At 55.2% G+C, this 23,832-nt stretch overlaps 6 protein-coding genes across 6 annotated transcripts in view; 3 read left to right on the forward strand and 3 right to left on the reverse strand.

Annotated features, from left to right (window-relative positions):
- Positions 1–154: 154 nt before the first annotated feature.
- On the forward strand, positions 155–779 carry MONBRDRAFT_20994 (uncharacterized protein; the record flags this gene model as incomplete). Its single annotated transcript, XM_001750534.1, has 3 exons — positions 155–253; positions 368–451; positions 644–779. Coding segments are annotated over 3 exons (249 nt in total), but the record flags the coding sequence as incomplete, so codon positions are not given.
- Positions 780–1,188: 409 nt separating this feature from the next.
- MONBRDRAFT_34637 (uncharacterized protein) lies at positions 1,189–2,621 on the reverse strand. Its single transcript, XM_001750569.1, has 4 exons — positions 2,534–2,621; positions 2,144–2,257; positions 1,777–2,035; positions 1,189–1,608 (listed from the first exon to the last, which is right to left on the reverse strand). The coding sequence occupies exons 1-4, from the start codon at positions 2,588–2,590 to the stop codon at positions 1,565–1,567; spliced, it is 474 nt and encodes a 157-aa protein (XP_001750621.1). The 5' UTR covers positions 2,591–2,621; the 3' UTR covers positions 1,189–1,564.
- A 511-nt stretch (positions 2,622–3,132) lies between these two features.
- MONBRDRAFT_34638 (uncharacterized protein) lies at positions 3,133–16,517 on the reverse strand. Its single transcript, XM_001750570.1, has 45 exons — positions 16,125–16,517; positions 15,912–16,002; positions 15,752–15,811; positions 15,616–15,665; positions 15,421–15,507; positions 15,247–15,323; positions 15,067–15,174; positions 14,517–14,978; positions 14,201–14,359; positions 14,016–14,085; positions 13,866–13,933; positions 13,527–13,755; positions 13,363–13,427; positions 13,210–13,260; positions 13,092–13,131; positions 12,834–12,907; positions 12,455–12,533; positions 11,961–12,011; positions 11,761–11,825; positions 11,590–11,676; positions 11,423–11,474; positions 11,140–11,324; positions 10,515–11,060; positions 8,451–10,147; positions 8,134–8,204; positions 7,930–8,055; positions 7,709–7,801; positions 7,467–7,601; positions 7,309–7,415; positions 7,158–7,191; positions 7,038–7,060; positions 6,790–6,908; positions 6,487–6,661; positions 6,074–6,364; positions 5,788–5,977; positions 5,590–5,649; positions 5,353–5,490; positions 5,133–5,233; positions 4,827–5,003; positions 4,542–4,723; positions 4,274–4,415; positions 4,117–4,189; positions 3,857–3,977; positions 3,512–3,666; positions 3,133–3,408 (listed from the first exon to the last, which is right to left on the reverse strand). Exons 1-45 carry the CDS (start codon positions 16,422–16,424, stop codon positions 3,286–3,288), a joined length of 7,389 nt encoding a protein of 2,462 aa, XP_001750622.1. The 5' UTR covers positions 16,425–16,517; the 3' UTR covers positions 3,133–3,285.
- A 485-nt stretch (positions 16,518–17,002) lies between these two features.
- On the forward strand, positions 17,003–21,298 carry MONBRDRAFT_34639 (uncharacterized protein; the record flags this gene model as incomplete). The annotated part of the gene is made up of 14 exons (XM_001750535.1): positions 17,003–17,150; positions 17,694–17,740; positions 17,841–17,948; positions 18,076–18,135; positions 18,253–18,309; positions 18,425–18,908; positions 19,004–19,098; positions 19,296–19,488; positions 19,619–19,709; positions 19,849–19,999; positions 20,094–20,201; positions 20,378–20,414; positions 20,495–20,543; positions 20,633–21,298. 14 exons carry the CDS (start codon positions 17,003–17,005, stop codon positions 20,970–20,972), a joined length of 1,968 nt encoding a protein of 655 aa, XP_001750587.1. The 3' UTR covers positions 20,973–21,298.
- Positions 21,299–21,408: 110 nt separating this feature from the next.
- MONBRDRAFT_30098 (uncharacterized protein) lies at positions 21,409–23,169 on the reverse strand (the record flags this gene model as incomplete). Its single annotated transcript, XM_001750571.1, has 6 exons — positions 21,409–21,762; positions 21,861–21,901; positions 21,986–22,061; positions 22,277–22,408; positions 22,494–22,894; positions 23,049–23,169. 6 exons carry the CDS (start codon positions 23,167–23,169, stop codon positions 21,409–21,411), a joined length of 1,125 nt encoding a protein of 374 aa, XP_001750623.1.
- A 579-nt stretch (positions 23,170–23,748) lies between these two features.
- Positions 23,749–23,832, forward strand: part of MONBRDRAFT_12688 (uncharacterized protein) — a gene marked incomplete at both ends in the record, with an annotated part of 3,671 nt that continues 3,587 nt past the window's right edge. Inside the window, one exon of the mRNA XM_001750536.1 lies at positions 23,749–23,830. Coding sequence (XP_001750588.1) covers positions 23,749–23,830 — 82 coding nt within the window. The remainder of the gene's footprint in view (positions 23,831–23,832) is intronic.

Raw genomic sequence — 23,832 nt, forward strand, 5'->3', positions numbered from 1 at the left:
AGCGAGCCCCCTTTTCTGTGCCGACTCAATGCCACCCTCCCCTGCCTTTTCTTTTTTTCTACAAACTGACCATGGCTTTTGATGGGAGCACGGGATTTTGGCCACGAATCATCGGTACTCTCATTGCTTTGCCCTTGTGCTGGATGATCTGCAGGCTCACGGATTTGGCGACCTCGTCAAGAACTCGCGCGGCATCGTGCAGTTTGGCCTCACCCCCATGCGCCAGCAGGCCGTGGGCAACTTCTTCTACAAGGTGCGCGCTCAAGCTGGCCGACGCCTTTTTGGGTGCCCATGCCCCGGCCTGGCTTCCAAAGCCGTTGCAACCTGCACGCCTCATGGTTTTATCTCGCACTGATGACATGTGTAGGGCCCCTTCAACTTTGTGCGTCGCGTCGCTGCTGACGGTCCCGTCGCTCTGCCCGGCATCCTTGTTCTTGTCGGTACCATCATGGTAAGCACACTCGCCTCACGACTCTCCTTGACAAACAGAGGAAGGGATGCAGCAAAAGAGTTGGGAGAGGGGAAAAAAGACCCACACCAACCAGATGTTTTGCTCAAGCACGCTACCGCGCCTTGAGACGAGGCACGGTTGCGCGAGCATGCAACGAGGTCAAACTCATATCACTTCGGCTTGTTTGCATAGTGGGCCAACAACGAGTTTGAGGCACGCAAGCGCAAGAACCCTGCCGACTACGCCAACGACCAATAAGCTCATCGCGCCTTTTTGTTCGACCACCCACGTCCCATCCCTCGCAGTGGAAGGCGTGTGAGGTCGCACGAGGCAACGATGATGGGTGCTGGGAACCACACGTGCCGCATTCAAGGCATGGTTCTCAAAGCACTAGTCGTCGTCAAAAGCCCATAGTTCTACCAGATCCCTCTCTCCTTCACAAGACGCGTTCAGCTCGCGGACGCCCCTTTCTAGGGCCCACACAGAGCCTCACGCTTGTTCTTTTCTACCCTTTGTCCTCTTGTCCAGCATGTTTTTTTTTAACCTTTTTCTTTCTTCCCAACCTTTACCATCTATTGCTCAAACCCCTTCTTTGGCCGTCGCGCCTTGCGAGCCAATTGATCAAGGTCACCCCCGCTATGAGCTGTCTTCGAATGCGTGTCAACTCGGTCGAGGTAAAATGGTATCGTGAAAACTTGCACGCGATGGAAAACAACAACAGACTCACGACGCGACGATTGATTTCGGCTTCTCGATTTTTTAAAGTATTTGAGAAACGTGTAAGGGACGAGCAGGTATGGGCTTAAGCACCGCCTCGATCCATCGTGGTGCCATGGAAGCAAAAGAGAAAAGCGCCAAGAATGAAACAAACTCAACAAATGCACACCAAAAGCTTGCCGCAAAAGTACAGAAGCAAAATCGCTTCCCACCTCGCACATTCTCCTTTGGCAAGGCATATTGTCTGCGCTCACCCCGCTTGATCAACCACGGCCAACAGACCACCCACACCAACTCTTTTCTCAATCGGGCAAGATGGATGGCAACTACAAACGAAAATTCAATGCCACCCCCGCGTACACCCAATCCAAGACATTTGAGAGCGAGCAGGCGCATTTACGCCTTGCCGGCAGCCGCCTCAAAGTTCTGGCCCTCGAGCTCTGTCAAAAGAGATAGCGAAGCAGATACGGACAAACAACACCGTGAGAAAAGGTCGAACCAGTCGGAAACAAGTTTGCCCAAACAACTGGAGGGAAATTTTTTTTTGGGGAAAAACAGCGGACTGGCTCCCCCGTCAGGGCAGAAAGCAGGCGAGATGAAAGTCGTACCAGGAACATCCTCATCATCGCCATCAATCTCGTCGAGGGCGCTAGGGGTGACACCGCCACGGGCACCCATCTCAGCAGCAAGGTTCTGAAGGATCGACATGTTCTCCTGGCCGAGCTGGTTGATGATATCGGGCATCAGCTCCGTGATGCGCTTGGTCTCCGACTTGCCAGAGATGCAGAAAGTGCTGGCAGCAATGGCAGCCTGAACCTTGGGGTTCTTGAAGTGAATGACGGTACCATCATCCTTGATCATGTTGACCTGAAATGATGAGCGACAATCGAAGATGAGGCCAAGGTGACTTGGACATAACGCACCAAAGCTACAAGCATCTTAAAAAAAGTCTAGCCGCAGGCAGGCACGACCCACCTCCTCGACGCCGGGGATGTTGTTGACACCCAGCTTCTTGAGAGTGGTCTGCAGCTTCTTGTCGTCAGAGCCGGCAGTCTTGTGCACAACTTTTTTCTTGCGACGGGGAGTACCCTGTCAGGTTCAGCAGGCAAAGAGAAACGTGCCAAAATCATGAGCTGGACGCAGCAACCGATGAAACAGCCCCAGGCGTCGGGACGTGCTAGCTGAATGCTTTCGGGCCATCGAGCAAATGAACGGTTCCCGCCCTCAGTGGATGTGACTCCTTAGCTCCCCACCCCAAATAGTGCATGACCCGTCTTGTACAGTCCATCAAAAGGGCGCAGATAGCTGTCACAACCCCAAAGCACTCCCTCTGAGCATCATACACAAGCCCACTGAGCATCCTACCTTGCCGCCAGTGCGGACTTGGTTCTTGAGCTTCTGCACGCGGTCTTGCCCGTTCATGGTGCCGGCGACTCTGTTTTATGAAAAAACCTGTACAAGCAAACCAGGCACAGAAGATCATCCACAGATACAGATGGGGAGGAATGGAGCGAGCAGCAATATCATGAGCCAAGGACGGGAGGCAGCTGATCGAATCCAGGCACACGTCCCAACAAACACGACAAAATTGCTCAGGAACGGCAGCGTACAACCCGCTGCACACAAACGGCAGGCGCCACCCGCACTCCCGCGGAAGCAGAACCAACACCCTGGCAAGACGCCGTAGCAGAGCCAACGTTCCCAAAGGAAGATGCCCCCGAGCCAACACGACCAGCAGCCCGACAACACCAAGCCCACGACCGCGAGCTCGCTCAACCGAGCAGAGAACGAGAGAGAGAGCGAGCGAGCGAGCGAGCGAGAGGGAGACGGGGACACCACGCACCGAGCCCAGAAGAGGGAAAAGGGCCACGCTGGGTGGTCGTCGTGTAGAGCTTCTGACCGAAAAGACCCCCTTCTTCCTTGGCTTTTGTCTTGGGGAGAAGAAAACCATTGATGTCAGCAAAAGTTCAAATCTCAACTGATCGACACTGGACTGAGTAGTATGGAGTTTATTTAGGAGGGGTATTATTTATGATGGCAGAGAAGATTGAAAGCGCAGGCCCCATAATTAGTTGGCACTTGAGGACAAGCCTCGAGCCGATGACGCGCGACCTTGTTTAGGCGTCGCTTTGTTGCATGCACTGCAGGAGAGCCTCGTGACACGCGCGCCGGTCGGCCGGGGTCTCGAACAAAAAGGTCAGCGAGTGTCGTGGGGCCACGCGGATGATTAGGTACGCGCCCTACGACGCGCCCACGCCAGGCAAGGAGCGATCGAGGGAATGTGAGGTTAAGCAACACCAGGGCGAGAATGTCGAGAAGGTCGCTGCTTCGGCTAGATCGTACCTCACCGCGGCGCAGCTGATCTTTAACTTCCACGTGGGAGTTGTGGGTAAGAACAAAGGAGGCGCTGCGGCTGTGGTTGTGCGGGTAAAACTCAATGATGGCGTGCACAAACAAGCTGCCCGCCACAAGGAACGTCTTGCCCAATCGCTGTTTGACTATGGCACGCACCCCAAACCGACAGTCGATGAATACAAAACCCCAGACAAACTCTCGGCCCCAGGCTTCCTCCACAAACGCGTCGAGTCAAACAAGAAAGCATCAATGACAGGAAACATGGGCACCAAGACCGATAAAGTCCAATTGGGCCACCGCCGCCGCCCTCCCCGGTGTCGCCCCAGCACCTACCGAGAGACACGGCAAATTCACGCGCTGGAGGGCCAGTTCCAGATTGACCTTCCAGCTCGACGTCATAAAAGATGGCATTGGTCACCTCTGGCGCATCCTCTACCAGCGCTTCGTGAATAACCTACGCACGCTCACCAGCAAACCTGTGTCAGGATGTCATTCGTTTCTAAACCTGTTTTATGCTCGAAATTCCATCTGAACCCAGCGCGACTGATTTGGCACATGTGCACACAGACACACACAGACACACACAGACACACCTCGTCCTCAACGTCAACCGAGTCGGAGGAGAAGAAGCGCCGGATCTGTGGCACGGCAAAAGACGAATGACGCCTACGGGCGGTAAAAGGCAACGGCACAAATGAAAATGATGACAGCCATTCCATTTGGTCGATCAACCGCTTGGTGGCCACGTACCGCCGCTTAGAGCGCACGGTTGAGCGCGTTAGTAAGCGGCCGTTGAGGCCACGCATAGAGCCCTTGAGCCGCCAATCTGGCGTGGGCGGTGCGCTGGGCGTTGCCGGCTGCCGTTGTGCCCAAATAACCGCCCAGTCCACGCCTGCGAGCCACAGCAGTCCCAATACGAATTCAGTGTCGATTCGAGCCCATCGCCTATAGGACCAGCTCAAGCAGAACATGCGAATGCCTGCCTTTTCCTTCAATCTGCACAACGCGAGAGACAGACCTCGTGCTGTAGCCAAGTCACGCAAGACGTTCCACAATCCGACGTAGTGGCCCTCTGGTGCTTGGTCCCAGCTTTTCGCGTGCTCGTGAGCTGCCTGCCACACATGGTCCGGGCAACTGCCTTTTCCGGCCTGCTCGTTTGTGGCAAGCACGGGTGTGGGCATGTACACCTGCCGCCACAGCCTGACCACGCCATCGCACAGCGTGAGTGTGAGTCCACAGAGCTCGTAGCTACACAAAAAACAGCCCGGGCTCCACTCATGCGTGGGACGGTGCGCACACGTACTGCATCATGGGAAGCGCCGCGTTGGTGCGGAGAACGTGCGCGTTGCAGGCACTGTACATCAGATTGGCATATTGCGGTGTTTTGGCGTGAGCATCCATCACAAACGCAAAGAGGTCGTCCATATCGATACCAAGTCGATCTCGGTAAGCTTGGTCGTTGCATAGGAAGTTGCCAAAGCTGCGACCATTTACCAATTCCATCCACCATCCACCAAACAAGGCACCCGCATGAGCACGGCTGTGGTCCAGCATGTTGAAAACCCGTTGCTTGAGAGTCGTGTGTCAATGCGACCGTTCTCGCACGCACCGGGCAGAGTAGCTGTGGTGAAAGATTGCCTCCAAAAGCTCGGCATTGAACTCAAACTGGGCCGGAAATTGTGATAACATCTGATAAACGCAGTCCAAAAACTACCCCGCACAAACACACAAACGGCCTTAAAAAGCCAAGGAAACAACGTCTTCTCACGAGCATAAAACAGACTCACAGGTTGAAACTACCCTCCTCAAGAGCCAAACATGTGACGTACCAGACCAAAAGTTGGGGCAGGTAGTCCCGCAACGCCCGACAGCTCGGCACTGCGGGGAGACGGCTTGGCGGCCACGAGGCCGGCGCGTGCCGCAAATGGATGCCCGTGCTGAATCCACACGCGATTGATGATATGCGCCTAGCCACGATTGAAATGCAGGTGCATGAGAGATGCGTTGGAAAGGCCCTGCAAGGCCCATCCGGCCATTCGTGTCAACATCTTCTCATTGCACCCTACCATGAAGGCATCTAGCTGGCGATAATGGGTGTCCAGTTGCAGCATGGCCAAACTCGTCAACTAAGCAGGTTGTATTCGGCAGTGCCCGCCCATCCGTCAATAAAGCCATAAAGTGTAAGCAACCGTGATTTCACCAAGTCATGGGCCATTGAAATTTTTGACCCAGAAACTTTGACTCTGCGTCATGCCCAAACGTACCTGCATGGCGGCATCGCACCCATGCTCCATGGCAATCACAACAACCGCGTGTGTTTCGGTACACAAGTCGGCAATGACATTGGACCAGTGGAGCAAATCGGCCACCTGTGTCAGCCAACCGATTTTGTCCAAGTCGCGCCAGAAGCTTCCCGTGTCCAGTCCGGCAGCCAGCACCGAAAGTTCTCGCGCCCTAGGTTTTGAAACATACGGCAGCGACCGATTGACCCCGATGCGTGATCAGAGGGCGCTCGTTTCAGCAAATGTCAAAGCAGATGCCCGTGCTTACATCTCGTGAATAGTGGCAACGCTGGTGATTAGAGGGCGTGATGCCATGGTCACATCAATAAAGGTGACGCCGGGAATTTGTGGATCTTGGGTGCTAGCATTGTCTCCTAGCACAACTATCTGCGGCTGCGCATCCGACCCTTTGGACACGGGTAGCTTTTGCAGCTTTAAATCCATCAAGCGTTGCGATCCCTGCGCGTTTTGACCTCGGACCGGCTTGACGCGCAGATCCAGCAGGGCGCGATAGAATGCTTGCACGCTGCTGCAGGAGGCTTGCGCACATGCAGCGCCCCTATGATACAATGACGTTTCGCACAATTCACCCGTGTGTGAGACGCCAAAGTAGCAGCAAATTTGCTCAAAAACAACTGGTTGAGTCGCCTGAACAAGCATCAGGTGTTGGACAGCACTGACATGAGGATGGCTGCACCCGTTGTCGCATTGGTCCACTGCAGGATGGGGATGCGGTTATGTACAAAAGCGGACATGGCACCCGCTTCCTCGCTCGGGTCCAAGGCATCAGGCAGCAAAAACAGTTCAGGGTAGCTGTGCACTTTGCGAAAGCCGTGGTTGGGTACTGCCCGCCAACCTACGGCGAGCCCACGGTCCGGTTTGTTGATGAGTGCGGGCGACCGTAATGACCACCAGGGTCTGATGGTGCACGACCTGTCCTGTGTTGGTCACGAGTCGATCGGCTTCTGCAACGCGCAGACGTACCAGGAAGGACACCCGAGGAATGGTCAACGCCCAGGATGTTCATGCGATCAAAGTCAGAAAATAACGTGTCCTGACGCGTTGCATCTACGGCCAATGCCGAGGCGATGGTTTCGTCCAAGCTGGCAAAGAAAAAGAACAAGAAAGGCAGGGATAAGCAAAGAAACATATGCATTGAGAAGCAGCACCCGCAACGCGGAAGGAGGAAAGAGTATCAGATTGTGCACTCAGGCGTGTGCTCGGACACTTACGAGTGCTCGCCGGCATGGGTGGCCTGTAATAAAACGCGTAATAGAATGAAGCACAGGATTCATGATAAGTCAAGGGGCGAAGGAGAGGAAATTGGAAACGGTCGCAGTCTCAGATCGTACCGAAAGCGTGCTCACAAGACTATGGAAACTGGAGCTATAAAAGAGAGTCAAAATCGACAAGGGGTGAAAGCTTGTGACCGGATTCAAAACAAGAAGGGTCATCAAAACAAACCAAGACCAAAAACAAAAACAGGATGACGTGAGGACGCACTCGCGAGATGAGCCGTCACTTGTCGTGGAGATCATTCGAGATTTGCGGCGGAAGCCTTCCACCACAATGCGGTGGATCGTCTCGAGCGAAGCCACTGTTTTCCGGCCCTGACCAGAACGAAGCAACAAGGAAAGGGCGTAACAGGCAGAAGCGCCGACCGACAGAGCATGCGCGTGAGGCTTGATCAAGCATGAAACGCAGCGCAGCTCAAAGAGTTCAACCAAGAAGGGAGGGGTTGCTAGACTGACATCAGCTTGATTCTTTTTGGTCGAGGTGTGCATCGCAAATGAATTCTGCAGCAGCCAATCAGGTTCACGCATGAGGACGATGAGGCCAGCGAGGGCTGGGCGAGTTCTGTCAGCAACAGCAGGAGTGTCGTCATGGATCAGGTCCAACCAACCTGGTCATTGACTCGTTCAAGCACGCGGTGGAGGTTGCCTTCGATATCCGCCAGCACAGGAGCATGAACCTTGTCAACGGTAAGCCGCATGGTCTAATCGAGTCGTCACATCCCCCCCACACACGTGTCCCCACGCACACGCAGGTGAGAAAGCACAAATGCCACATTCAAAACAGAGAACAGCACGAGAAGAGTGGTTCCGTGGAGAGCTAATATGCGACCTGAAAGTTTTTGCCGAGTATGACTATGCCCTTGGTGTGCCATTGTCGCGCCCGCTGGTGTGCCATTCCGTCAATCGAGAACGTATTGATGTTGGCCACGGCCGCCAAGGGCATGCTGAGAACCACCTAGTGTGGGATGAAATTCAGGGATGTGGGCAGGGCAAAGGCATTCAAAGAGTGGCGCAAAACGGAGCGAGTACGTACGGGTGCAAAACTGTCCGTGGGCGCCCAGAACTCAGAAATATCCATCTGATCCTCAAGCTCGTCATCTGATCCTGCATCCAAGTGTTCATGGAGGTCCAAGTCCACTGCGTCGGCAAAATCTTTTGTCAGTCATCGCAACCAACATCGCAAAAACAAGCAAACAACCCCCCACAAAAAAAAAAAAGGAAAAAGAAACCTTTTACACCGTATCTGGTCCCCGCAGCCTCGAAAAGCACCCGTCCGCCCGCCCGCAATCCTTGCTCAAAGAAAGACACCATCAACAACAACGCAAACATTTCAAAAGGGCACAGGCTTACCATACTCTTCATCCAGATCCTCCGTGGACAGGCCCAAAGTGGGAAATGAGGAGCGCGACAGACTGTTGGTCCGACTGGTCACAGGCGTTGAGGTACGAGGGGGACCATCACTACGCTCTTGCGCACTGATTGAAGAGGGGGATTTTGACGTGCCCTCTTCGGCCACCGGGGAGAGTTGTGAGCTTGTAGTCGAACGCAGGTTGCGGCGTTGAAGATTGTCGCTGGCGTATACTCGGTGGTCACCGCGCTCTTGAGCACTCTGTGCCCATCCGGTAAACAGGATGCGATAGTTGGTGATATGCAGATTGCCCGTAGCGCAAGCCCAACGGCGCCCATGTGTGTACAACAAGGTAACACCCAAATAGCCAAAGGTCGAAGATTCAGCCGGCAAAAGAAGGGCCGCACGGTCCGGCAGAAGCGCTATGGCAGTCGGGTCATCAAATACATCAACCACCAGCGAGTTGCGGTGATAGCTAAGGCTAAGATGGCGCAGGGAAGGTCGGCCTGGACGAGCCTGGCGCTGCTTAGCCTCCGCAGGGATGATGCTCTCCAGCGTGGTGACGTAGGATGGCGCGAGCTTGCAATAAAATTCGGCCGTTTCTTGGACCACGCGGCGGATGACTTCAATCGCGACCCCAAGGTTGTGCATGTATAAGACAAACTCAGCAATGACACCGCGGGCTGCATTGGAAAAGTCGGTCACCAGATCCTCCGAGCCGCCAGCTCGTAGGCATTCGGAGTGAGCGGTTTCCACATGATGGAGGATGGTGTCAACCCAAAACTCAATGCTGTCCCAGAGGGGGTGATGCCAGAACTGGTCTGACAAGAGCTGTCGATCGCTTCGTGTGTCTCGGTACGAGTAACCATTGATGACAGGCACTAGATGCGCAGCCACGCGGTCAACCCAGCTGCGGGCCGCGATGTAGCGATGCAGAGGGGCGCTACCAGCTTCAGCCGCGCTGAGACTGGCATCGGGGGGTGCATGATTTAAGAGGGTGTGTAGGACGTTGAGTAGGATGTCAAACTTGCGCGCTGACAGTGCAAACTCCCGCTTGGATTCAGAGCTTGTCGCCAGCTTGTCACGGTGATGCAGGGTCCATAAGCGGCGGGCAACGCCATATGCCACGTATTCATCTTGAACGGAGGCCTGAAACTCGGTCAGATTGGCGCGGTACCACGTATCCAGATCAGCAACCCGTGCGTCAGCCACAATCAGCTGCAAAAAGTCGCGCACGCACTGCGGAGCCCGCTCCCAGCTGGTGCGCAAAAGGGCATGGTCGTAGTGACGGTGGCCTTCGCGAAGTGGGGGGCGCAGTGGTGTGCGCTTGTTCAAATCATCATCGGCCAAGTTTGCCTCGCCTGGCGCGTGATGTGGAAGTTTGGGGTCCTCGACGGGAGTCTGTGGCAAAGTGCGGTCGAGCTGCAGCTGTACGCTCGTGTTTGGGGCTTCCTGCAGCGCTGTCCACGCAAACAGGTGAAGGACCGTGGGTACGGTCGCCTCCTTGCCTTGCATGTACGACCGAAGAAACAGGTCAAAAGGTTGCATAAAAGCTGCGTTCTTGCACTGGGCAGCACCACAGAAAGACAGCACCAGGCGGCGTGAGCTCCCGGGCAACGCGCGCGATGCAAGCAAAACAAGCACGGCCCACAAGGCCTGGATATAGAAATGCAGAGGCTGTTTCAGTAATGCGCCGACCCTACCATTTGGTGCAGAAAGACTTGGAAAGATTGCGCTTCAAACAATTGTTCAAACAGTTCAAGACTGCGGGGATCATCTACGGGTGCAGGCACCGGGAGTGAGGCCTCAAACAGCCGACCTGACACTCGCAGGGGCAGGATTGGGTGAGAGGTTTACACACCGCTGGCGAGCTTGCGAGAGGAGCTGAATAACAGCGCAGAAGAGGGCATCAATGCAGGGAGAACAAAGTGACATGTTGATGATAAACAGCGTGGGTGAAGGTGAAAGCAAAAACCGATTGTAGAGAATAAGTAGCGCAGGTATCGTCATGCAGTTTCGAAGGGGCCATAGCTTTGGTGGAACCCCCGCGGTATTGGGCAACTCACCGTTCGTGGTAGAGAAAGCAGCGCTGATTGAAGATGGGAGCCCTTTGCTCATCCTTTTGCACGAGCATGGGGTCACCAATGAAAAGAAACATCTGTGAAAAGTCCTTGAGCAGCATGGTCCAAAAGCGGAGGAAGAGCCAGCGCACACGAGCGCCGAGGCTCCCCTCGCCAATGGCGAGCAGGACGGCTTGCAGCTTGTCATCGGCACTGGAGTGTTGCGTGCCGGTCGAGTCACCCCCTCGCCGAGCGATGTCACTTTCAAAGCTGTCAGGGCCAAAGGCATTGTATGCTTCGTCAAAGCGAAGGTACTCGTGGGATGTGGTAGCATGGTTGATGGCCGTGGTGTACGCCTGAGCAAACTGCACGTCGAGGATGAGCTGTTCCACTTCGGGAAGCGCAGGTAAATCCATCGCTGTGCTGCCCTGCAGCTGTGAGTCGTCCAGTTGGACGACAATGCCGTCGCCCACGTCGGCCAAAGGCAAGTCATCACTGTGAATGCCCACAAGGTATTGCGACGGGATCGGCGTCACGTCGGCCACCAGGTGTCTAGTTCAGATGGGGCGCGTGCGAGGTTAGGCCAAGGGTAGGGAATGTGCTGGGAGCGCAAAAGGATGAGAGCGCATACCGCGGAAGGTTGGGAATAAACACAGACCACACACTGAGGGGATACATCAGTTGTTGGATGGCTGCACAAGCGTGAGCCACGCCTGTCATGTGGCGGCCAGCCACAATAATCTTGCGGCCTAGGACGGCGTGCAGCACAATGTGAACAACGTCTCGGGGGCAAAGATATTGCAGTAGCAAGTCAATCTAAATCGCGATACAGGGTCGCAGCACGATGAGCCCGGTCGTGCTCGCACGACGGCGGGGAAAAGCAGAACATCGGAGGGAACGACAACCAAGCCCACCACGCCAAAAGGGGCCTGCAAGAGGGCCAAGGGGGGGCGGTAGATGGAAAGGCTGGCATTGTGGTGAAGATCCAGACGTTGAATATCACCCTAGGTCGACGTCGGGAGCCGTTAGCAAGAGGCGGGTTCACACTGAGACGGGCCGGGGAGTTTGTAGGCGGCCTTACCGGCTGTAGACGCGCAGGCTGAGGATGGTGTTGAGCAGTTTGGCTTGCGCACGGACGGGTTGCTCATAGACGTAACGCAGGGCCGCTCTAAGCTCGATTCCCGCCAAGGGGGGTCTGGTGAGGACAACTGTCGCGCAGGGTGAGGCGGGTGCAACGAGCCGGGTGCCTGACCTTTGCTGGTACCAGAGCGGCAGATGAGATATGAAGGCCAGGCAACGCATGGTCCGCTCGCCATCCTACAATGAATGAAGCACAGAACATCATGTAAGCGAAGGGTTGATCCGTTGGAGACGGATAAGAGCAGGGGAAATCATCGCGCTCAAGGTGCCAAATGGTGTGAGGCAACAGCGAGTTGTGGCGCAGGGACTGACGGCACGTTCAAGGGCATAGACCAAAGCTTCCAGATAGGTGCGTTGCCCCCGCTGCAGAGTTTACAAATCAACCGAGCTGCAGTGAGTGGACTCGGGCTGGCGACGGCGGCGAGCTGAGCATGAGCTAGGTCCATTACCTCATTAGTCAGCACGGCTGAGCGAAAAGTAGGAAGTCGGGGCGCTGTGCATGACAACTGCGGTGCATTGCAAGCGATGGTCGCGATTTGTTATTGAGCAGACGCCGGCAAGGAGTGTTGGGCTGGCGATCAACGGCACTGCACGGGAACCAACATTGAGGATGCTGAGGACGGCATTGTCAACCGAGCTGCTACTGGCCAGCACGACGATCGACGACTGGGCACGCTGCGTAAGTCAGCAGGGCACGACCAGCAACACGCCCGTCCAGCCAGTGTGAGGTTGTCGCCCAGGTCTGAGATCAAACGGCCAATAGAGAGGGAAGGATCAGAGACCGATCCCTGGAGCACAGCGCGCACCTGGTTCGGCGCCTCAGCTCCGTCCGGATCCTTGACGCCCGCCAAAAAGACGAGGTCGACAAAGGGCAACCCAGCCATGCTGCCAAAATGACGCAAGCGCCCCTTGCGCTAAAAAATCAGTGGCGACCAGCTCTCTCCCTGTTGTGATCAGATCATGTCTCCCTCCCCTCTCCTGCGCCCGCGCAGACAGTGTCGCGGTGTCGCGCTGTCTCGGTCGCTGTGTAATTTCCAATGCTGCAAAAAGTCGTAAGATTACTGCTACAAATTAGCTTAGGAAAGTATACAAAACTGCATTTACCTTCGAACTAGCGTTTAAAAGTCACACTGAGCCAGGAAGAGAAGGAAAAGCTGATGAAAACTACTACATGTAAATGTTGACCTGTGGAGGCGCTCGGCGGCGCGCTGATGCGGATCGGTGAAGGCAGGTGCGCTGAAACCATGTTTCTGCTCTTGCTTGGATTGGATTGTAAAGCGAGTAGATATGTGGGGTGGCAGTGCTCAAGTCGAGTTGAGTGGGGCAGAAAGTCTTAAGAGCTGCAAGAGACGCCGAGGCCGCATGCCGAGGCCTGTTGCACACAACAATATGCGGCATGAGCAGGGTTACGAGACACAGCTATGGCACACGGCGGAGACATACCGGGGCGCGCTGTAAATCCTCGCGCTCAGCAAAGGGACGGCTGTCCAGGCGATTAGGGTGAGTGAGCAGGATTGGAGCCTGGACAACATGACCGACAAGAATCGCATAGGTTGCGTACCGGAGTTCCTCAAGTACTCGCTGCACTTCCGAAAAGTCGCCCTGCTCAGCCCTATGCAAAGTTCCAGGGAATTTCATGACCCCGTAAGCTTAGCCAGAGAATCACCGTCAAGCAGGCGAATCGGCCCAGAATCCTACAAAAGCAACTACGCACTTGGCAATGGCAGTCTGCGCCACATGGTTGCGCAATACAAAGGATGGGTTGTGTTCATCCATCACCTATAGCAGCCAGAAACCGGCGCGTCAGCGACAGCGGCGCTATTTGACATTGGTGATGTCTCGTGTGTCGTGCAAGCCTGTCACACAGCAGTGGCCAACCTGTCGGCGACGTGATTCGACGGCATCGCGTGCCATCTGGTCCTGCTTGAGAGCCGTGTCATTGTCGACCTGCAGGCGTGCAGCATATTTGTTGAACCAAAGTTGCCAATGCGTCAGGTTATCTTCGTCCATGGCTTCTTGCGTCTGTTGTTGCAGTTCTTTGAAACGGGCCGACTTGCGCTGCTCCACATTTAGGACGCCAGCCCCCAGGCCAATCATCTCGGCCAGCCTAACGGCCACGTGTGAGCAGGAACGCAACAAGAGCGCGCAATGAGGGACCAGGCCCAGACAAAAGCGGCGGCAAGCAAGGTGTGCTTGGCTCGCCCTGTGCCCACGTACTGAGGCATGGCCAGTAGCTGCCGCATTTGGTCTTCGGGGATCCGTGGCTTACTCAACAGCCGTTGAACCTGACACGCACGCGTGGACTGTGAGACAGAGCATCGGTCCGCTTTGCGCTGGCACCAGGACACATTCCAAGCTGCCACATACATCCAGTGGATACAACTGCTCTCGCAAGGCAGGCCAAAGCGCCCGGCCTTGGTCGTCGATGGAGAAACGGCTAGGGGATCCGGGAATGCGTCGTGTGTGAGTAAGGTCACACCGGTTTTGCCACACACCCAGACCAGACTTGTGCCAATGTACCGGCACGAGCCGTGACAGCAGCACAGGCTGACCTCAGCAGACGGAAAGTGTTGGTGAAATCGGCTGATGTCTTGGCCATGACGGTGAAAAGGGCTTTGATGAGCTCTTGATCCTCGCCCTGAGGATACAACAACCCCAGCTTGGCTCGCATGCCATCCATGTAAGCCTGCTCAAAGGTGCGGGTGTAGTGCCTGGAACAACAAATAGCGATTTCAGCTCACGAAATGAGGAAAAGTCGGACCGCACCACCGTGCATGCCCAAGAAGCCACAGACGTCAATCCAAGAAGACAACCGCAAGTACAGGCGGGCGACGAAGCCGTGTTTGAGGTTGTGCTCGCGATGCATACCTGTCAATGATATCGCGGGCGCGCTCGAGCGGAAGATGGGGTACGAGTACATCGGCGAGGCGGTGAAGGTTCCAACGGCAAATCTCGGGCTGTGACTGGTAATCGTAACGCCCTCCATCATCGGAGCGGTTGCAGATGAAGTTGGGGTCATACTGCTCCATAAAGCCAAAGGGCCCGTAGTCGATGGTCAGGCCAAGAACGCTCATGTTGTCTGTATTGAGCACGCCGTGACACCAGCCCACGCACTGCCACTGGGCGACTAGAGCAGCGGTCCGTCGCGTCACCTCGGCCAGAAATTCAGCAAACTTGTCCTCGGGCGAGCTATCCTGGGACCAGATGTCGGCAAAGTGGTGTGCAAGCAGGTAGTCGAGCAGTTTCTTGGTGAGTTCCACTTGACCCGGGCTGGAGCCTTCCTGCATTGTCTTGGGGTCCTTCTCCTTGACTACTTCGAAAGAGCCAAAGCTGTAAAAGGTCGAGCGGTCGAGTCGATGGGGCAAGTGAGTGAGAGCGCGGCGCAACGCTACAGTGTTTGGTGGGGATGCACGCATACCGCAGGAAGCTGGGCGCAAGGCGGGTAATGACTGTGGCTCGTTCTTGGATCAGGGATCCCGTGTAAAAAATATCGCGGACCACCCGCGTGTCAGAGGTGATCAAGGATCTAGAATTCCAGCGATTTGAGTGAGGTGTTGGCGCTGAAAGCGAATTGCAGGTCGCGTCGAAGCAAACGTACCCCGCTCGAGTCGTGGGGATGTTGAGGGCATGCATGGCCTCTGAGCATAAAAACTCTCGGATTGAGGAGCGAAGAACCTAAAGTGCGGAAGCGCAGGGTGTTAGGTCTCGCATGATTTAGTCGCATGACAAGGCACGGCGTGGATACAGGCGAGCCAAAGGGGAAAGGTCCAACCTTGCGGCCATCGGCCTGTCGCGAAAACGGGGTCAGTCCAGCACCTTTGAACTGAAGTTCCCAGCGCTCATTGCGCTCATTGACGACCTGTAGCATGCGAAAGCGGATGAGCGGGTCGAGCAGGAGTGTGCCGGTTCTTTTATTGCGGGACCGGAGGGGGTGTCACGGGACGAGGGAGAGGCCTGATGAACTCACCTCGCCCAAGTACATGGCGGCTCCATCCCCGAGCTGACCGGAGAAGTAACCTGGCAAGAATGTGCAGTCCGAAATGAAGCGGCCAGGTTTTTTTGAGCTCGGAGCCTGATTGAGGCACGGGAGGCAGAGCACCAACCAAATTGATGGCCACAATAGCAGTGTGCGGCATACTCGGCTCCGGGGATGGGAACATTGCCTGCGTCAGATCGCAGATGCATGGCAGAGCCACGGCCGAGAGGGTCAGAATGGCAGCACGATCTGGTTCGAGCAAGTGCGTGGGGGTTCAACGGGCGCACCAGCAAATGCGGCGACAAAGTCATCATCAACTTGTACCGTCGCCTCGGTGAGGCCCAGCAGCTCAAGAGCAGGCCAGGACAGTGCAACCACCTAATATTTGAAGACAAGGTAAGGGCGGCGGCGTGAGCAAGGCGGTGGCGCGAGCAAGACGAGTTGAAGCACTGTGCGCGCGCGCACGCGTGTGTGTGCGTGTGTTTGTGCGGGGGGCGCACTTGAGGGTTTTCGACGGGAGCCGGTTCAACGCGGGAGTAGAATGCTCCAGAGACGCGACGAGTAAAGTTTTTGGTCTCAGGGTCCACAGGGAGTTCGCGCAGCGCGCTGTTATCAAAGCGCAGTTGCGCCAGAGCCTCGGCACCGGACTTGCGGGTGGCCTGTGCAGCCGCCGCGTTGGCCATCTGGGCGGTCTGTTGTCGAACAACCCCCCAAAATTCCCGACTCAAGGGCTGCCCAGCACAAGCCACCTGCACGTGACGAGACAGGCCAGTCCCAACCCTATGCGTCCACACCCGCATCCACACGCGTTACAGCGTTACTGCCGTCGGGTCGTCGTCGTGTCGTCGTGTCGTCGAGTCGTCGCGTTTGTCTTGCGAGTGTTTCACTGAATGTGCGTGTGTGGAAAATACAAGTGCAAATACACTATAAAAACGCATTTAAGTGTATAATTTGATGATGATGATGAGAGCATGACATCAACTTGCACTAATGCTTTGGAGCTCTTCAATTTCTATATATTCTGATGCATCTTCTAAGATCATTTGTACGTTATTTTCTGTTGCTGATTTACTTTTTCAACTATTACTCTGATATGTGCGCATATAACCATGGTAGATGCTTCTGCTTCAACTTGTTCACACTTTTAAGCGGTATGTTGGTTTAAGAGCGTTATAAGATCTACATCTTCTTAGCAAACTACTGCTTAAACTCTTGACATGACGCTTTTGCTTTCTATCCACGTGTGGTAGTTTGCTTTCTTTTGTTTCTTTGTTCAAATCCCCTTAAGCACCACTCTTCCCATGTGTCTTTGCTTGATGCTCTGTCTCTGTCTCTGTCTCTCTCTCTCTCTCTCTCTCTTGATGCTCTGTCTCTCTTGATGCTCTGTCCCTCTGTCTCTCTGTCTCTCTCTCGCTTGATGCTCTGTCTGTCTGTCTGTCTGTCTGTCTGTCTGTCTGTCTCTCTTTCTCTTTCTCTTTCTCTTTCTCTCTCTCTCTCTCTCTCTCTCTCACTCGCTGTCTCTCTCTGTCTCTCTCTCTCTCTCTCTCTCTCTACGCCTTTCCCTTCTCTTCTTTCTTTCTCTCTCAATTCTTAACTCTCACTCGCTGTCTCTCTCTGTCTCTCTCTCTGCCTCTCTCTCTCTCTGTCTATCTCTCTGTCTCTCTCTGTGTGTGTGAGCAAACGGCAGCGACCTGATGCTGGTGACGCGGGTGACGTGGATAGCATAGATCGTATCTGTTAATAGTTTCAGGAGGGTCGGCGTCGGCGTTGGTGTCGGCGTTGGGTGGATGAATGGGTGTGTTGGTTGTGGTGTGTCTCGGCTTGTTGGGTGATTGACGATCACGTCGCAGCGCGGTTGCGGTTGCGGTTGCGCGCTGTGCTTGAGGCCACGGTGACTCGACTCGGGGACCCTTGCGACTCGAATGCATCAACGGGTCCCCGCACGAGGCCAGCCCTCGATACGCTCCAGGATGCAAGATCAAGGTGGGTCGTGTATCGCCTCTTTTTAAAAACAAAAAGCGCCGTCTCTTCCGCCGCGCGGCGATTTTGCTCACATTGCTTTCCGGCAGACATTGACGTGCATGCCGCCGTGCGTGGACTACGTCGCGATATCAAGGTATGCTTTGGGATGGACAGCTCTTCAGGGCCTCCTCCTGGGGCAGGCATGCCACGCACTTGGTCGGTGGCCGCAAGTCATGATGGTTGCGCCCGATTAGAACAACAATGTTGAGCGCGTCGAGCTCGTGCTGCGACGCTACCCGCAACTTCGCGAGCAGTGCATTGAAGGTGTTTGGCCCGGCATTTTCAATCACCTCGGTTATCTGGTGGGTGGCTTATCCATTCATAAACCCCATCAAGCAGCACACTGGGCCTCTGGCCTCAACCACAATGGTGCACTGCCCGACCCTGGTCGTACCATGCTTGTGCGATGCTCATGTGCGATTCCTTCAGGTGCCCTCGCATCGCCTGACGCCTCTCCAGTATGCCGCATCCCTGGAAGATCACAGTGAGGTCTGTTTCTCAGCCTCCATTGCTGCGCTTCCTGATTCGTCGGCCCTCTCGAGCTGGGCTCCGGCGCACATTTGACTCTTGCATCTCGGCACGGCCTTTGCCTTCCCCTGCCGACAGATGGTTCGACAACTCCTGCAGCTCCAATGTAATGTCAACTTTAAGGGCTGGATTCAGGTCAGTCGGTTTCGTACCTTGCTGCTCTTCTTCGTTTTCAAGCATGCTCGTCCATAGGATCTCACGGAAGAGAACCATCCCCTCGGACTGCTCTTGGCTTTGATCGTGCTCCTAGGCAACGCCCTTGCACCTGGCAGCGCGATGGTCGCGTGTCGCGACGATTGACATGCTGCTCAAGTACGGTGCCAACCCGGCCGAGACGGACATTCTCGGTCGCACCTGTGACCAGCTCGCGCGTGCCAATATCAGCGAATGGCTGCGGAAGCGCATCGAACGTCATCGCCAAGAAACTGAAAACACAGACGAACATTGGCTCATGATTGAGCGAGAGCCACCCACCTCGGGTTCAGACCATCTGTCAGACATTAACAACGCCAATGACGCACCCATCCCCTCCAAAGACCCGGGTCTGGTGGTGCCTCATGACCGCATTCACCACAAGCGCACACAATCCCATTTGACTGGTCTACTAACCCATGATTCTGCCGAGCCGCTGTCGGAGCGCGACGCGCAGTCCATGCCATCGTCTCCAGCCCATCGCTCTTGGCGCGAGTCAACCAGCGGCATGCTGAGTGAAGGGCTTCGGCACCTGCTGCGCCGTACGTGCACGCAGGCTTGCGGAGTAGCTTCATCTGTTCTGCTGCTTGGGCATGTCCCACGGCATCCTTCTCATAGCCTTGCCTTTACACGACAGGGTCGCCCACATCCGTTTCCATGTCCGATTCCATGCTGGAGGGCTTGACCACCTTCTCCTTGATCGAACGGAATGAATTGCTTGACCTCCATCTCGTACGTTTGCTTGGCTTCTCTGGTGCTTCCCATGCTTGAATCAAGATCGTCTGCCACACTCGTTGCAGCTGTCCCTCGGTCATCTCATTGTTGCTCACGCTCGATGGCCCTCTTTGGTATGCTGTTTTGTTTTGTGAAAATAACACCACAACAACAAAACGAAACGAAACTCAATACAACACAACACAAATCAACAGATTGGACGCGGGAGCTTTGGGGCCGTGTATCGGGCGACGTGGCAGGGCCACGACGTGGCTGTCAAGCAGCTTGTGCGCAGCTCGTTGCAGTGCACCGACGCCGACTCAGCCCCAGAATTCGACGCCGAGCTCAAGGTTTTGAGCGAGCTGCGACACCCCAACATTGTCCAGCTCTTTGGCGTGAGCCACACCTGTAAGTCTCACTATTATTCTGCCCGCGCACCTCTTGTGCTCCACCCCCCGCCCCTGAAATGTCCTCGGGCACGCATCATCACGGCCACCTGCACGCGTGTTCATCCTATCACTTTTGACATTCATCCTAGATGACGAGTCGGGCAAGTATGCCGTGTGGCTATGCATGGAATACGCTACGCATGGCTCCCTATACAATCTTCTCTACACATCTGAGGACATGTAAGGCTGTTCGCGGGAACAAGCAAGAATGAGAATCCTGGTCCAGAAGCCTGGTCCAGAAGCCTGGTCCATGTTGCTGATTGCCCCAACCGCAACTCGAGCCTCACGGGCGTGCACGCTTTGCCACTTCACTGAACAGCTATGACTTGCGGATTGCTCTTCAGTGGGCGCAGGGAATCGCAGACGGGATGGAATACTTGCATGCCCACGGGCTCATCCACTACGATCTGAAATCCCCCAATGTCCTGCTGTCTCTCGAGCCCAGCCTGATGGGCCGGTCCTTGTCAGCGGTCCGTTGCTTATACTGCAAGTCAACTTTCTTGAGCACCCACCCCGTCAAACTGATCGGCTTGCGCTTGTATCGATCTGCATGGCCTTGTGCAGAGCATGTCCGAGGTGGAACCCGGCGAGCACGATGACTTCAGCCTCGACGCCTTGGTTCCAAAAATTTGCGATTTTGGCAGCGCGCTCCGCCACGATGCTTGTCAGACGGTAAGAGTTTACGGCACGATGAGGGTTTGTGACATGATGTATTGAGTCATGATGCGTTGAGCCATGCTGCCATGAGCCATGATGGTTCCAGCATACACGCATCATGCTCCAAAGAGGCATAGATTGGGTAAGGAGCGCGATACTCACGCCGGTCATTGTGGCTTTCCCGCTCTCAGGCACGAGGATTTGGGACGTTTCTGTGGATGGCACCGGGTAAGTTTCCTTGTCATTTGTGTATTCGCATGGCGTGTGCAGACTGTTTTTGAATGATGTTGTAAACGCTTGCCGCGCAGAATGTATGCAAAACAAGGAGCCACCTAGTTTTCCAGCGGATGTGTACAGGTGCGGGTGCAACACCGGAGTCCATCATCTATTCCTTCGTTGATACGCGGTGGCATGCACTCATCGATCCTGTCTGGCGGGGTTGATAGCTTTGCCATGATTTTGTATGAGCTTTTTGGTCGCAGGCGACCATTTGCGGGCATGGAGTTGCCGGCTGTCATTGTGACGGTGGCCTTGCGCCACGAGCGCCCTGAGCTTGATGGTATCCATCCGTGGATTGCTGAAGTGATTAGTGAATGCTGGCAGCCACAGGCCTCAGAGCGCTGGACGTTTGGGCGTGTGAGCAAGCATCTGCGAGCCATGGCGTTTTCCGATGAGGACAACGCGTCTTTGTATCCTCCGTTTATGGGCATGGGGGCTGGGGGCCAGGAAATCCCGACGGTCGAGAGCGCGGCGTCTACTTTGATCCCCGAGGAAGCCACTGCATAGTCAGCTCTGAGCCTGCCACATACTGGGCAGGTTGGCTGCTGTTGGGGAGGAATGGCGCTGAGCGTCTATTCAATGGCCATATTTTATCAACCGCGCTTGTTCACTGGTAGAAGAAGCAGTCCACTTTTATAGTTTTGTTATTTGGATGTATTTGGTGTCTTTGTATGTTTAGGTGTGCATCCCCTTTTTTGGCCCCACCCATCCTTGTTAGCTTGGGCGGCTGGACCAAAGGCACACGGGCGAAGAAAGAGGTGCGAGCATGTGGCATATGAGATGAGGTGTTGCTGAGGTCCAGGTGATATGAATCGAAATTGTGAAATTGAAAAGCGTTGCACTGCTCCAGTGAGGCAAAGCGAGCCGACGAGACCGAGCCAAACGGCAGGCAAGGCAAAAGTGGCCTTTGGGAAGGGGTATGAAAACTACGAACAACGCGAGGCTAGAATGATTCGGTTACACAAGCAGGACAGCTTCGGATGCAGAGGGACGATCGCGCGGGTCGGCCTTTAAAAGTTGTTCTGTCAGTTTGTGGCAGTCGGTGGTCGTTGACGGGCGCAAACATGTCATGAGCGAAAAGCAAATGGGAGAAAAACAGGAAATGTGCTGGACAATGTCCGAAAAGGAGAGAGAGAGAGAGAGAGGGAGGGAGGGGGTGCTGAGAGGGAGAGAGTGAGTGGGTGAGGGGGGACTTACGAATCACTTGGCGGAACGGCTCCAACTTTTCATCGGTGGTAGGTAGATCATATTTGAGGTTGCAAATGGCTAGCACGTTGCCCTCTTCGAAGGGATGTTTCTATGGGTGGATTGGCCAGTGCAGCAGATGTCAAATGTCATTTAGGCACAGGTGCCAAGAAAGGCAAAATGGAAGAACATGGACTTTTCTCGGCGTACCCGGTAGCAGAGTGTGTAAAGAAGGCAGCCCAGAGCCCAGACTACGGGGATGATAGGAGGCCAAGGTTAGCTCATGTAGCACGTTGTGGGCAAGCGAGGAAGTCATGACTCGGATGCAGACGCACTATCAACGCGCTCGTCCACGGGTTTCTCAGAATGCATGTCCAACATCTCCGGAGTGCGATTTTGTGGTGTCGTGACCTGAGAGCAAGCGCATTTGGCACATGTCGCGTCAGCAAGCGGCAGTGACCGCACCAGCTTCGGGAAGGAAAGACAGAGAAACAGAGAAGCGACTCGATACAGAGACGAGAGAAAAGAGCAGGCGAGATCAAGGGGGTGGGGCGGTGGCGTGTTGTGTGTTGTGTGCAAGCATATATGCCAAAGCAAACAAAGTCCAAGAAAAGACCAGAGGGTACCTGAAGGATGGCTTCTTCGGCGGCAACTTTTTCACGATGGCTCATGTTGGCTGGGTTGAGGCGCTCGGAGGTACAACTGCCAAAATCTCCGAGCTTGACATCACCGTCGTCGGTGAGAAAGTAGTTTTCTGCCTAGGGTAAGATGAAGACGATGGGGTCGTGGATGCATGCAAAACGAACGTTGTGAGTTGCACAGCTGAGAGAAAAAGTGATGGACCGAGGCAGGGGGCATAAGCACCTTGATATCGCGATGGATGATGAGGGGTTCGAGGCCGTGGAGAAAGGCAACGGCGCTGGCACATTGCTTGAAGAGCACGGAGATGCGTTTGAGGCCGAGGCGGCGGTCACGCTCGGTGGCGTAGGCGAAGAGGGTGCCCTCCTTGTAAAAGGGGGTGATGATCATGTATTCCTGGATTTGTCGGCGAGGATCGCCCTCGCCCTTGGCGGCTGTGAGGAGGCGAATGATGTTTTCGTGACCGCCCTGATCCTTGACGCGTTGCAGGGCCTGAATCTCGGCCTTGACGGCTTTGGCCTGAGCGCGATCGTGCGTCAGGAGGCGTTTGACCGCATATTTGGTGCGTGCATCGTCCGTGGCGACATACACGATGCCAAATCCACCTAGGCGCGGGGTGAGGATGTCCGATGGAGGCATTGAGGGGGCCGGGGGTTGATGGTGAGGTCGGTGAGGCGGCACGCACAATGTCGGATGGAATGGATCATGTCTGCGAGGGGTGGTGGAGAAGAAGGGAAGGTGTGGGTGAGGGGAACCAACCTTCGGCAATGACGCGTTGGATGGTGAGTTTGGTATTGCCAATGCCCATGACAGTGCCGATAAAATCGGCACCTGCACCGCTACCGCCGCCCAGGCCGAGCCAGCGCGAGAGCGTTTCCATTTTGAAAGGAGAGGGGGCTGGTGCGAGCCGCTACCCGTGAAGCTGCAGCGAGGGTCGTGTACTGAGGAGCGTGGCTCATCCACGAGACACGAAGCAAGACCCAGCTTGAGCGCCTACCAGTGCTTCAATCTCCACTGTCGAGATCAACACCGTTCTTGGCCACTGAGAAGTTCTGGCTGCCACTCGACTGCACCCGCAGCGCCGCGCCGGAGGTTCCAACTGCACAGAAGACGAACGCAGTGAACACTGACATCATCCAACGAAATGGTTATGCTCACTCTGTTCGATGATGTTATCAAATTTTATCTGACAATGGGCCGTGGACGTGCGTGGACATGCGTGCATGGGACACAGATGACTGTGCGGCGTGCCATGCTTAAACGTGATGGAAAACTGCATAAACTAACTCATGATTGACTATATAAACTTCAAAAACCCAATTTTATGCTGCAGTAGATTTTAGCCTGGTGGCACGCTCGATCTGCGTCATGACCCACGACATACATGACGTCATTCCATGCACGCGCAACATCAGCCCCCACACCACAAATGGCAGCGATATGATATGGCGGCGGCGGCATGGGGCAGTGGCGGTCAGGGGGGGGGGGCACACTTGTTCATCTAGCTGCCTGGCGGGCGATTGCTCGGTTGGTTGGGGAAGGT

Source organism: Monosiga brevicollis, genomic scaffold (genome assembly GCF_000002865.3).
Source record: "Monosiga brevicollis MX1 MONBRscaffold_43 genomic scaffold, whole genome shotgun sequence".
In the NCBI taxonomy this organism is placed as follows: Eukaryota; class Choanoflagellata; order Craspedida; family Salpingoecidae; genus Monosiga; species Monosiga brevicollis.

Coding starts and splice junctions, on each gene's coding strand:
- MONBRDRAFT_34637 (XM_001750569.1), bottom strand. CDS start 2,590: ATGAACGGGCAAGACCGCGTGCAGAAGCTCAAGAACCAAGTCCGCACT. Junction 2,036..2,143: donor ACATCCCCGGCGTCGAGGAG/GTGGGTCGTGCC, acceptor TCATCATTTCAG/GTCAACATGATCAAGGATGA. Junction 1,609..1,776: donor CGATGATGAGGATGTTCCTG/GTACGACTTTCA, acceptor CTCTTTTGACAG/AGCTCGAGGGCCAGAACTTT.
- MONBRDRAFT_34638 (XM_001750570.1), bottom strand. CDS start 16,424: ATGCGGGTGTGGACGCATAGGGTTGGGACTGGCCTGTCTCGTCACGTG. Junction 7,061..7,157: donor GTCTTGTGAGCACGCTTTCG/GTACGATCTGAG, acceptor GTTTTATTACAG/GCCACCCATGCCGGCGAGCA. Junction 6,909..7,037: donor ACCCATGCCGGCGAGCACTC/GTAAGTGTCCGA, acceptor TTTCTTTGCCAG/CTTGGACGAAACCATCGCCT.